Source organism: Suillus fuscotomentosus (genome assembly GCF_016647785.1).
Source record: "Suillus fuscotomentosus strain FC203 chromosome Unknown F5891scaffold_162, whole genome shotgun sequence".
NCBI classification, from domain to species: domain Eukaryota; kingdom Fungi; phylum Basidiomycota; class Agaricomycetes; order Boletales; family Suillaceae; genus Suillus; species Suillus fuscotomentosus.
Window position 1 is genome coordinate 50608 of NW_024539674.1, and position 11963 is coordinate 62570.

General features: G+C 45.8%; 5 protein-coding genes across 5 annotated transcripts; 2 read left to right on the plus strand and 3 right to left on the minus strand.

Annotated features, from left to right (window-relative positions):
* Nucleotides 1–688: 688 nt before the first annotated feature.
* Nucleotides 689–955, plus strand: F5891DRAFT_934057 (uncharacterized protein; the record flags this gene model as incomplete). The annotated part of the gene is made up of 1 exon (XM_041374009.1): nucleotides 689–955. A coding segment is annotated over one exon (267 nt), but the record flags the coding sequence as incomplete, so codon positions are not given.
* A 1498-nt stretch (nucleotides 956–2453) lies between these two features.
* F5891DRAFT_1073878 (uncharacterized protein) lies at nucleotides 2454–3202 on the minus strand. The gene is given in 4 exon segments (XM_041363349.1): nucleotides 2454–2691; nucleotides 2743–2749; nucleotides 2760–2970; nucleotides 3180–3202. The coding sequence occupies 3 exon segments, from the start codon at nucleotides 2903–2905 to the stop codon at nucleotides 2533–2535; spliced, it is 312 nt and encodes a 103-aa protein (XP_041217405.1). The 5' UTR covers nucleotides 2906–2970; nucleotides 3180–3202; the 3' UTR covers nucleotides 2454–2532.
* Nucleotides 3203–4550: 1348 nt separating this feature from the next.
* On the plus strand, nucleotides 4551–6908 carry F5891DRAFT_1177177 (amino acid permease-domain-containing protein; the record flags this gene model as incomplete). The annotated part of the gene is made up of 14 exons (XM_041365783.1): nucleotides 4551–4670; nucleotides 4724–4770; nucleotides 4833–4887; nucleotides 5080–5146; nucleotides 5196–5228; nucleotides 5280–5373; nucleotides 5424–5525; nucleotides 5576–5667; nucleotides 5715–5777; nucleotides 5831–5907; nucleotides 5963–5984; nucleotides 6039–6186; nucleotides 6235–6547; nucleotides 6595–6908. 14 exons carry the CDS (start codon nucleotides 4551–4553, stop codon nucleotides 6892–6894), a joined length of 1533 nt encoding a protein of 510 aa, XP_041217406.1. The 3' UTR covers nucleotides 6895–6908.
* A 1853-nt stretch (nucleotides 6909–8761) lies between these two features.
* On the minus strand, nucleotides 8762–9303 carry F5891DRAFT_965585 (WD40-repeat-containing domain protein; the record flags this gene model as incomplete). The annotated part of the gene is made up of 3 exons (XM_041376178.1): nucleotides 8762–8888; nucleotides 8937–9154; nucleotides 9205–9303. Coding segments are annotated over 3 exons (444 nt in total), but the record flags the coding sequence as incomplete, so codon positions are not given.
* A 626-nt stretch (nucleotides 9304–9929) lies between these two features.
* On the minus strand, nucleotides 9930–10542 carry F5891DRAFT_152957 (uncharacterized protein). The gene is made up of 4 exons (XM_041370693.1): nucleotides 10460–10542; nucleotides 10304–10407; nucleotides 10168–10249; nucleotides 9930–10115 (listed from the first exon to the last, which is right to left on the minus strand). The coding sequence occupies exons 2-4, from the start codon at nucleotides 10350–10352 to the stop codon at nucleotides 10013–10015; spliced, it is 234 nt and encodes a 77-aa protein (XP_041217408.1). The 5' UTR covers nucleotides 10353–10407; nucleotides 10460–10542; the 3' UTR covers nucleotides 9930–10012.
* Nucleotides 10543–11963: the final 1421 nt, after the last annotated feature.

Genomic DNA, 11963 nt, shown 5'->3' on the forward strand with positions numbered 1-11963 from the left:
TGATGTAGCCGCCATGCAGGCCGAGTATGTATTTCTACTTCAAAACATCTACCCGAACTAATGTTTCTTAGTCAGTCTATCCTTCCGTATCCTGAACCCAGAATCGAACCCGAAGCCAATACCAACATGGTCTTGGAAAACGTCCAAGAGTTTGCTCATCCCAATGATGTAGCCGCCATGCAGGCTGAGTATGTGTTTTCACTTTAAAAAATCTACCCGAACTAACGTCTTTTGGCAGATGGGCTCAGGCCTGTGCTGAATATGAATACCTAAAGGCGCATCAGTGGTACGTGCCACCAACCGAGTGCCAACTATTTCTCATTTATTTTTTTCCAGGTCTTCAGCGGCATTGCAGGTGGTCGGAGGCAATCGCCATACCGCTGAATCCGAGGAAGATAGTTCCAATTCATCTTCCGCGTTAACCACTCGCAAATGCAGATGCTTGGATGATGACGATGAAGAAATCAGAGAGGGGAAGTTTGGTTTTTACAGACTAGCGGACGCCACTGCCGTGATCATGTCTATGCCCGTTCACGACCCAAAGCCGGTAGATACCAGCAGCCGCAGGACTCATGATTTCCATGGTAATGTTCTTCGAACAAGGACATTCGGGGTGATGGAACTCGACGATTCCTACGCTAAGCGCTCCGTCACTATTAGGACCGAACTACCCGCAGGGATGACTTGCGTACGAGCATGCGGTTGGACGAACCAGCCCTGCGGGCTGTTTGTAGAAATGGACCAGGCCCGCATCGCATATCACCTGTTGCACTGGCACGGTGTACAACCCACAGACACGGCTGTCTGCAAATTCGAGGATTGCTCAAGATCAGAGGCAATGCTCAGTTTGGGCCGTCACATTGAGAGCGTCCACTATACTACGTCTTACGAATGCCCCTATTGCGGAGGGCGGCATTCGAGATCAGATTCTTCGTATCGGCACCAAGCGACATGTGGACCGCTCCTTGAAAGCAAGGACCGTGCTAAGAAGGGATGTCGCAAGTTCACTCTTCAAAACCCGAAGAAATTGGTCTATGGATATATTGTTCCTGCCCGCAATGTGACATAGTCTAGCATACAGCTGTACGTCCCCCTTTGCCTTTATCTATCGCTGCTGCTAACTTCCTGTTGCCGTCATCTAGTATTTGCTGTGATTCTTCACGAAGTTTTGCTTTTTCTATGATTACAATTGTTTCTTTTGCTCGTATACATATATTTGGCCGAATCATACTTCCGTGCTGTCGTCTTCTCGCAGTTTACGTTCTTCCTTTCGCTTATCTCTCGAACGCCTGTCGTGGTACCGTTTTGTCAGCTTAAAAGCATGTGGTGTCGGTCTGAATGTAAGCACAACTCACCTGCCTTTTGAATCTTTTGAACGTTACTTCAAACGCAAAATAACAATACATGAGAGAGAAAACTGTCAAAGTGAAGTCCTGCATCGTAACGTCAAAGTCACGAGATTAACCTGAAATCTCCTGATAACGTATAAAGTATTGAGTGAAGTATTGGTTGTCCCCTACTGGTTTTCACGGCGCCATGGGATGGATTTGTTGTGAAATCGCAGGGAATTAGACACATGCCGGCTGGTGCCAAAGGTACTTACCACCAGAATGTATTAGATAAGGTTGTAATTTAAAACATAAATGAAGCAAAACGACAATGTTCAAAATAATTGGTACAAGTACGCAATTAACCTGCATCGGCTGTGGTGGAGGAACGTCACAACTTTGTCATGGAGTGCTCATGTTACTCTGGATTCGTTTGATCGATGGCAATGTATGTACGACTCAAATCTTTTACGGTATAGATGATGATATTTAGCAGGGGCAAAATTCTAGCCTTCTGTAGTTCCCATGGCCACCATATCAAGGAGTCATCAATTCACTGATGTAGATCTGCCACATTGTAACGAAAATCGCGTATCCGTCCCCTTGGACCACCTTGCTATTGTTGTCGACGACTCAGATGTGCATTCGTAACCACCCATAGGCGTCCCAAGTCGATGTCCAGATATATAGATACACCCAGCATTGAGCTAAACGACTCGAGGTGAGTCAACTATAGCTTGTCAACTAATCAAAGTTAGGAAACCAAATCAACGAACGTCGAACGAAATCTTGACCTTCGGATCAGAAAACAGAAAACATTGTGCAATGAAGTGACAAAATTCAGACCATATCAGCATAATCGCAGGTCAGATGTATAGGTAAAACGACTGGGCAAATGTCTAGTCCTTCGCTCGTGCCTCGTTCCGTAATAGACTGACAATCAAGGAATGAATTTACTGATGTGACGTGACTGGGCGTAGCTATTTTGACGCGGTCCTGCCGCGCCTGCCGCGGTCGTGACGCGGCCGTGACGCGGCACTGACGAGCCTTGAGGCGGCACTGACGATCCTTGACGCGGCCACTGACGCGCCATTCCTATATTCTATATTCAACTTCCAGATCAAGTTGGATGAGTTCACGACCATTCTTTTGTTATTTTATTTGCCTCAGAGCCATGTACAACTAGGTATACATAAGCCAATGACTATTTTCTCTTCCTCCCTCTCTGGACCCTTCGAGCCTGTGGAGCACATCGACGTTTAATGGGCGGACATTCTTCGGCCGGCAGAGAAGGAACTACAGCTTCGGATAGCTCGTCTGCAGACCCCAAAGATGTAGCATCAGAGTTATCACTGAATAAGGGGCCGCGCTGTCAATCACATAAGTTAGATATCATATCTATCGAACGGAGCAGGTAATGTCTTCCTCACTTCAAGTTCACTCTCGCTATAATCTCTTGCAGAAACCCATTCATCAGGAATTCTGAGATACACATTCCATCGCCTGTAATGTTGGCCACCATCCAAACCCCACTGCTGGTTGCCTGCAGGTCCTGCTTCTTCGGAATCCTTGAACATCCTTGCTTCTAGTGCGGTCAGACACTCGAGGTCGACGTCAGCCACGAAGCTATTGGTAGGATAGCTTATCATGAGATCAGCCCAAGCCATGTTCAACAGCATGTCATCGTTCCATTCTTCATTTCGAGCTTCGATGTGTAGTAAAATAAATTTATTATTGTCTATGGACAATTACAGTGTACGACATCTAATTCTGTCAGGATGAAAAGGAACACTGTCAGAATACCAGTTATTATGACAGATGTAAAGTAAAATATACCTAAGTTATATGGACAGTGTGACAGTTGAGGTGGTGAGGTTTGACGCGGCATGTGGAGGTGATGAGGTCTGACGCGGCATGTGCTACTTGTGACGCGGCATGAAGTTTGATGCGGCGTGACGTGCGGGTGACGTGGCAGTGACGAGGTTTGATGCGGCACTGACGCGGCATGGAGGAGGTTTGACGCGGCAACTGACGCAGCACTGACGCGCATGTGACGCAGCACTGTAGTAGGCCTTGACGCGGCATAGAGTGTAGATGTTGATATTAATACAGAGACTGCGAAGATATTTGGGAGAACTTGCCGTGGTGTGAGTAGTGCTTGACGCAGCCTAAATGAGGCTTCTGACATGTCATGGTTGGGGCTTGACGTGGTGGTGCAGGGTATAGAGAGTGGATCAAACTTGGCAGGGTGAGGTCGAAGCTTGACACAGTGAGACAACATTTGACACTGCATCTGAAAACCAACATAGATGAACGAATTAGAGATAATGCAACATATAAGACTGACGTGCTGCGTCACGCGCAAGATGCATACTAGTAGTATGAACGCAGAGGACAAGCACTGTAAATTTGGTGAGAGGTAAATACAGCACTATAGAGCCTGTACGCAGGCAGACACTCATATGTTGATCATTAACGATGATTCAAAGTGTTTGGAATGCGATATGAAGTTGTGTAAACATGATCTGTACATAGGAATTTGTTACAGTGCTGCATCACATATGCCGCGTCAGTGCCGCATCACAGGCGCGTCACGACCACGGCAGGCGCGGCAGGGCCGCGTCAATTTCACCTGGCCCGACGTGACTTTGACATGTTACTGATGCGGCCAAAAAAACACAATGTTCACTGCTAAAACTTCAAATCACGCGTTCATCCCCTAACTCTCGGTGACTCGACATAGCACGGAACCCATTCACCATGACTCAGAGCCAGCAAAGACATATTTTACTGTCTCATGGTACCTAAACACGGCCACGACCGTCTGCGAAAGCTATGCAAGCCTGAGAAGTTCAAGTGCGCAAAACAGTCAAGAACTAGAACACTTAGTATTCTGCTGACAGCAGAGGTATGTAAAGATTACGGTGGGCTGCTGTTACCTGTACCACGCCTGTCCCGCATGAGGCCCATGACTGCACGTTGACCTAGCGTTCTCTTTGTTCGACCCTGATTGACCATGCACGTCAGATTCAGACAGGCTGGTGTCTGCAGTTCGATTGTAAGTCAGTATGGGATCAGAACGTCTCGGTCGTTATGGTCACCTAAGGTGGATACTGAGAGTGCTTCCTGGTGATTCGCGGTCGACTATCAATCTCTTTTATACTGCGTGGCCAATGCCATAAATCAGACTCATCCAAAATCACCCACTTGCAACAGTGCAATATGGCAGCTCCGAGAGCTTCAGCGATTTCGAAGTTGCACCCGCAAGCAAGTGCAGATGAGGCGACTCTCGCTAAGCTAGGATATAAGCAGGAATTTTGCAGGGAATTCACTCCGCTAGAGGTGAGCTTGATACCAGACTCTTTTATGTACGCGACACAAGCTAACAATTGCAGGTGGCTGGACTTGCATTCAGCTTTGTTGGAGTGGTTCCTTCTATAGCGTAAGCTGTCACTATGGCGCAAGCCAATCAAAATTGTATATCAATGACGAAAAATTGTTCAGCTCCGTGCTCTTCTATGCAATACCAAACGGTGGGCCTGTCGTGATGGTTTGGGGTGTAAGTTTTCATCACATGTGGAGATTGCTGTTTTGTAACGTCTCACGCTTCCTCTGCACAGTGGGTATTTGCTTGCCCCTTTATTATGTGCACCGGGTTGGCGTTGGCAGAGCTCGCATCAGCAGCACCTACTTCTGGCAGCATATGTCATTGACGCTGTCGCTGTTTCACACTTGACTCAACATAATCTAGCTATACTATTGGACTTACTCTCTCGCTTCTCCACGATGCCGCAATTTTCTGTCATGGATAGTTGGCTGTGAGTGCTGCATTTTGATGCGACATGCAGCCAGTCCTGATATCTGCAGATTCGAACACCATAGAGATGATCACGGGAGTTGGTAAGACGGGTTTCATTTTTTCAACAGTCTCCCCCTGATCACGCATGCTAGCTTCCGTAAACTGGGCCTGTGCAATTCAAATTACTGCAGCAATTAGTATTGCCTCCTCTGACCAGACATATACGACTACCAACCAACAGCTCTAGTAAGCTCATTCCCATACAGACACAACACTCTTCATATTGGTTGTTATAGTGGTATATACGCAGCTTTGTGTTTGTCGCAAGCTGTCCTTGTGAGCTTCGGTACCAAAGTTTTGGCAAGGTTGCAGAGACTATTCACATTGGTGAATGCATGGTAGGTGTTGTAGAGTTTGTCCACGATCATTATTTCAAATCCTCCAATAGCCTTTGCTTCATAATCATCATCGCGCTTCCGGTCGCAACGCCACCGGATTATCGAAACAGCGCGAATTTTGCGCTAGGGGATTTCACTAACTGTATGTTTCATCTTCAAATTACGCTCGTAGCTCACAATTAGTTGTAGTGGCCGGCTGGCCCTCCGGATTCGCATTTATTTTGAGCTTAATGGCTCCTCTGTATACAATAGGTTAGACCATATTCTCTCGAATCATTGCTCTATGACCATCTTTGACCCACCAGGGGGTTATGATGCTAGCGTTCACATGAGCGAGGAGGCCTCAAATGCCGCTATGGCGATACCATGGGCAATAGTAAGTGACACTAGAAATGACCAGTTGTTGTATTTATCCCAGTCAGGTCGGTTCTATTGCCGTATCAGCCGTCCTTGGCTGCGGTATGTAAAATGAATGATATGCCATTCTGATCTTGATGACACATTATAATCTAGGAGTCAATATCTCCCTTGCATTCTGCATGGGCACTGATGTCGGCAGCGTCTTCAATAGCCCTATTGGTCAGCCTATGGCACAAATCCTATTCAATTCGCTCGGGCAGCAAAAGGCCCTGGCTCTATGGTGTCTCGTTATTATAGCAGAGTACGTTTTAGTGCTGCGTAGCGTATTCCCAGTCTAACCATAGAGCAGGTACATGATGGCATCGAACTGCCTCCTGGTTGGCTCTCGCCAAACGTTTGCATTTGCTCGTGATGGAGCCCTGCCTTTTTCACGGTATTTGTACCGGATCAATCGCTACACAGGAACACCCGTTAACACAGTTTGGTTCGTGATCATCTGCTCTCTGGCAATCGGACTTTTGTCGTTCGTGAGCACTCAAGCCATCGGTGCGGTATTCACAATTGATATCACTGCGTCGTATATCGCCTACATAACGCCGATCACGAACCGCTTTGTGTTCCAGAATGATTTTAAACCCGGTCCGTTTTATCTGGGAAAACTGGTGGGTTAATCGACGCAATGAATTCTTGAACTAACATGCCTCTGCAGAGCTTTCCAGTCTCTGTGATTGCTGTGGTATGGATGGTCTTCATGATATTTGTTTTCTTCTTTCCCGCGACCCCGCAAACAACGGCACAGGAGATGAACTATACAGTCGTGGTACTTGGAGGCTTCATGTTTCTAGCGATTTCCTGGTATTATCTTCCGGTGTACGGAGGCGTACATTGGTACACTGGACCCATATCTAACTATACGCTGGCCATCAGAGGTGAAAACGAGGACAAAGGTTCTATATCGGAGAGGAAGGAACATGATGCCGATATCTATGTTTCAGCGGTGGATGTATAAGTAGTGTTCATATAGACTAGTGCCAGTAGAGATGTTCAGAATATTGGATTAAAGCGTGTATGTTGACTAAATACTACAACGAAAACTTTTGTACGTGTCCTCGAAATATACGTCGAAACACCAAATGAGCTTATTAATTAAGCTCTCTCAATGCCATGCGGAACACAAGATACACGGATGAACGGCACGGATGGCTGGCGATCATAGCTCGGATATCACTTCTACATTAAGAATGAGAACTATTTACTATCTATCGTGTCTGACCCTTATTATGAGTCCACAAATCGTATTTGAAAAATGTCCTGCTTGATGTTCTCCAGAACAAACGGAGGCATAAACCAAAAATATCAATCAACAGGAGGGAGAGGGAAATCCTGTTGACCGCCACATCAGGAAATTAACCTTGAGTTGATATGACCAGACAGGATTGGTAATTATTGCACGTCATTTTTTAACCTTGGATATTTTTATCATGGTCCTACGCATAGGTAAAGTAAGATATGACTATGCAAAAGAAACATCAACTTGATGTGTGTCTTGGAAACAGACAACAGGGAGATAACTGCGCACCCATGCACTGTAATTGAATGACTGCATGTCATCACATTTACAGTAGATAGATAATGCACTGTAACCTTTTTTAAATTGTCAGATATGTCTTATCTAAATTGAATACAAGCCGCAAAAGCTACAATTATGACAGCCCATTTGTGACTACATGTCTGGTCCTTTTGCATTTCCAGTAACCTTATAATGTGTTGTGACATTTTTTAAATAATGAGATATGTCTTATCTAAGTTGTATACAAGCTGCAAAAACTAGAATTATGACGGTCCACTCGCAATTACCTGTCTGGCTATCATGACATTTCCAGTGGATATATAATGTGGTGACATTTTTTAAATAGTGAGACATGGGTTATCTAAATTGCATAGAAGCTGCGAAAGTTGCAATCATGACGACCGCTTGTAATTACCTGTATGGCCTTTTCAGATTTCCAGTAAACTTATAATACATCGTGACATTTTTTAGATAACGGGATGCATTTTATTTAAATTGTATACAAGTTGCAGAAACTACGATTATGATAGTTGCTCAACAACATTGTAGCGAAGTATACAAGCGACGCAAACTTTCCTGTTGACGTACGCACAGAGCTCACGGATCTCCAGCCGGCAATGAAGTTATGCCAAGACGTGATGAATATTCAAGGAACGTGCTCGAGTTGAATATTTTGCTATGGTACATGGTTTCACATGAGCTTCACGTTCCCGCCACCACCACCTTACTCGTTATCGGACAGACTGATTTGCTTCGATCATTTTGGGATACATCAGGACATAGTAGTTTACAAAAAGATCTGATTATGAGTTAGTTGAGCTGAGATATAAGGACGTTGCAAAAAGAAAAAGTGTTCGCAAGTCCAGCGGGCTTACAGAAAGCAGTTTAAATGAGGAAAATGGACACAGCCACCATATAATTTGATGATGGTGATGTGCGGGTATTCATGAATGTACATTCTCTAGGTGAGTTTGCATCCAGTGATCTTAACTAGATATTCAAGGAGTGATTAGCGGTTTGACTCATGTGAAGTAACACGTGCAACACACCAGAACCATCAGGCTGCCCAATAGCGTACAACATCTCCATTGGGTGGAATGCGAAAGACGTATGCCTAAGGATATAAGGCGTCGGAGGTCGAGAGAGATATGCGTTGAGGCCAGTTGGTAGTAGGCTAAGCGTGGAGAGTAACAATGAATCTGATATAGAGTGTACCATAAGACGCTGGTGCCTAAAGTTGGCAAGAGTAAGAGCAGATGTTCTGCAACCTAGTCAGCCAACCATTTTTCCTAAAACAGAGTCGCACTTACGTGGCAAACACGCCCGTCTGTGAATGTACATCGAACGCAGACAAGCCCGTATGGTGTAAGTCCCAAGCCTGAATCACTGTATCAGAGCCTCTCAAATCCCACAGACGGACTTTGCCAGCGAGGCTGCATTTATGTGAATCCCAGTACACACATTATATGGCTTCAGCTCACCTTCCAGACAAGAACTGACCGCTGATGCGTGGGTGGTATTTGACATTCTGTACCCATGAGTGATGGTCATGATACGATCTAACAATAGCGTCCTCTTCCTCTAGTCGACAATCGAAAATTTTGACCAGGCCATCGGCAAAGCCAATAATGAATGTGGATGACGAGCCCTGATCAGATGTGATAGATGTCACAGGACTCTCGCAATTAGTTTCTAGATCCTTTGAAGTCATGAGTAATTAGTCCTCACTACGAGGTATTGCCCTCTTACCAGGACTTGAGTCTCCATGTGGGCATCCCATACACAGATGATACGAGAGTCGCCCCCAACCAGCAGCGTGCCACCCGATTGTTTCCAATCTAGCACAAGGAGAAGTCTCTTGCAACGGCACTGAGAATGAATGCGCACATAGCCTTGTGTTCACTGCTGTTAGGCAGCTCGTTGTCTTCCTGCGTCGCCAGCACATTCGCAAAGTACTTGAATCCCCCGGTATTGTATAGGTCGACTTGAACACTTGGATCTACTGCAAGGATGCATGTCCATATGAAGATCAACACCAGACGCAGATCCTGGCCTGCGGCTTGCAGGAGCTTAGATACATATGGGAAGATTCCAATGGTGAGCACAAGGTTGACGGCCCAAGGTCCGAGGTCTACAAATTGGGAAAGAAGAATCAGGGCCCGAAGTCTATGGGGCTGCGAGAGCAGCACTTGCAGGACAATGGGGAGCTGATCGGGGGGTTTACGTGGGACAAGATCAGCATCAGGGGCAGTGGTTCCATTTACAACGTCAGGCGTGTCACAGCGATCCCCGCCGTTCTGGAGAGGTAGTGACAGAGGACCACGCTTTGTTAGTGCAGAACCACCGCATGAAATCCACACCTCGAACACAGTGAGCTGATCGGTAAAGAAGCGGTACAGCCGTGTGAACACATCCCGAGGGAATGTGGTCCATGCAATGGTGTCTGTTATGGCGGTGAAAATCCAGTTGAGCTCGCCAAGAGGTGTCTGACGGTCCTTGAGATCTCCTGGTAGCTGCATGACCATGTCAGGGGTGATGTTATTTGGTAGATGATGGGTCATGATGAAGTATCGCAGCGCGTCAACTTGCGTCCAGTGGCAAATAGAATACTGTCCAGCAGGGCAGCCACGGTAAGAACACCTCCGATGATAGCACAAGTACTATATAGGTAGAGTGAATAAGAGATATGTGAGTGGGTATAATGTCACTTACGAAGTGAGGAAGTGATCAAATGACTGCCTCGTTTCAGAGTGCACGACAAGGATGGGTGAAATTTCAAAGTTGAAGTATGCACCTGAAAAAAAAATGTATTAAAAGATCAATTGATGATCCATGCTCTTCAACGTACCTGGTGCGCCCGCGACGCCGTGTTGAGTAAACACGCCTTGCTTGTTCATTGAACTGCATCAGATCACGTTCAAATTGCGTTGAACTATATTGGTGTGTGATGATCTGCATTATTGAAGCAATCAAGTTGTGCGGCCAGTTTGATTCATGTACTCACAGTTTTGCCTTCCAGTGTGCGTAATTGTGTTGATATGACTTTGAGGAAATACTGGAACATGTACGACGACTTGTTTGTCTGCGATCATGTAAGCAGAAGAATTAAGAACCATGCAAACGTCAGCTAACTGCGTGCTTCAGCCTCCCAAAAACACAAGATACGCGTCTATGCTGTTCGGAATCACTGATACAACGGCGAGAATTTGCAAACAGAACCCACCTTGAAACATCTGCCTGCTTTGGCCTTGTCCCTTCACTCTCTGAATGCGCGCCCTCTTTCTTGCCAAATCTACAGATTCCATGAGCACCAGGGAAACGTTCTACATATGAGTGACACTTGCAGTTAGATATAGCTCCTGACGTGAATGATGTCACAACTGCATACTTCTGGGATGTTTTATATAGTCGTTATGAATATTTTCATTGGTGGTGGGCGGCCGGACGACGGTCTGGAAGGGCTTCTTGAAGGTCATGGCTTCATCTGTGATGCCGCTCATGACGTGTGTGGTGGGGTGGCTGTGAATTGTATCAGAGTACGACGGTCCAACTGCCATTTGTGGAATATTCACCGTTTTGCTGTATCTCCTTCCTACATTTATGAAAGAATAACTTGAGCTATGGGTAAACAAAGACCTGTGAGTAACTTACACATCTTAGGTCGACTTCTACTAATTCATACTAGCGTTATTGTCGGTTCCAAACGAAGGGGGAGGAGGAAAAGGAGATATGCTGTTGAGTGATTAGATTGAGGCAATCAGTGGTGAATAAATGGTACGTACTCCACATTCTGCGTCGGTTTGTATTGACATTTGCGATCCAAGGGAGGGGGAGAGGCAGGTGAAGAATATGTATGGCGGGAAGCCTAAGTATGGGCCCATGATGAAGAGCTTTGATATCACCATCCTCACTCCTTCCCGGTGAGGACAATCGTTGGAGAACCCCGATACCGTACCCAGCTGTATCACAAGACTTTCTCGCCATTAAATTAATGCTTGATATTTTTCAGACTCTACTAAATGTTAGAATATCGTAACAATACGACGTCAGATGATAGATCAGTACGTCTTGAGGTGTTCTGAGAGCATTGTAAAGAGTCACGAGTACAATACACAAATAAAGATTGTACCGTAGTCAGTGTCTAGCCTGAAAAACTGATACGGCTATCCAGAGGCAGTTTCCAAGTATAACGGTCTCCGATGGTATCTGTCGCATGAATAGAAGTCTGAAGTGCGTACTCGACTGCCGAAGCGGTCAGTACATGAAGCTATAATAGAAGAGTGGTAGTGATTAAAGAGGACGTGTTGGGGTGGGGAGTTGAGTCCCTGGTCCTGTCTTCATCTTCCAGCTAGCATTCTGGGGGCTTGTTGTGATCCCGGCCTATTGTCTTAATGGTACCCACTATTCTGTTCAAGTGCTCGATCAAATAATGGCCTGCATTGGAAGTCGTGCTCTCACCGAATCTCAGTACTCCCTGATTATCTGCCAAGATGGACGCTGAGAAGGAC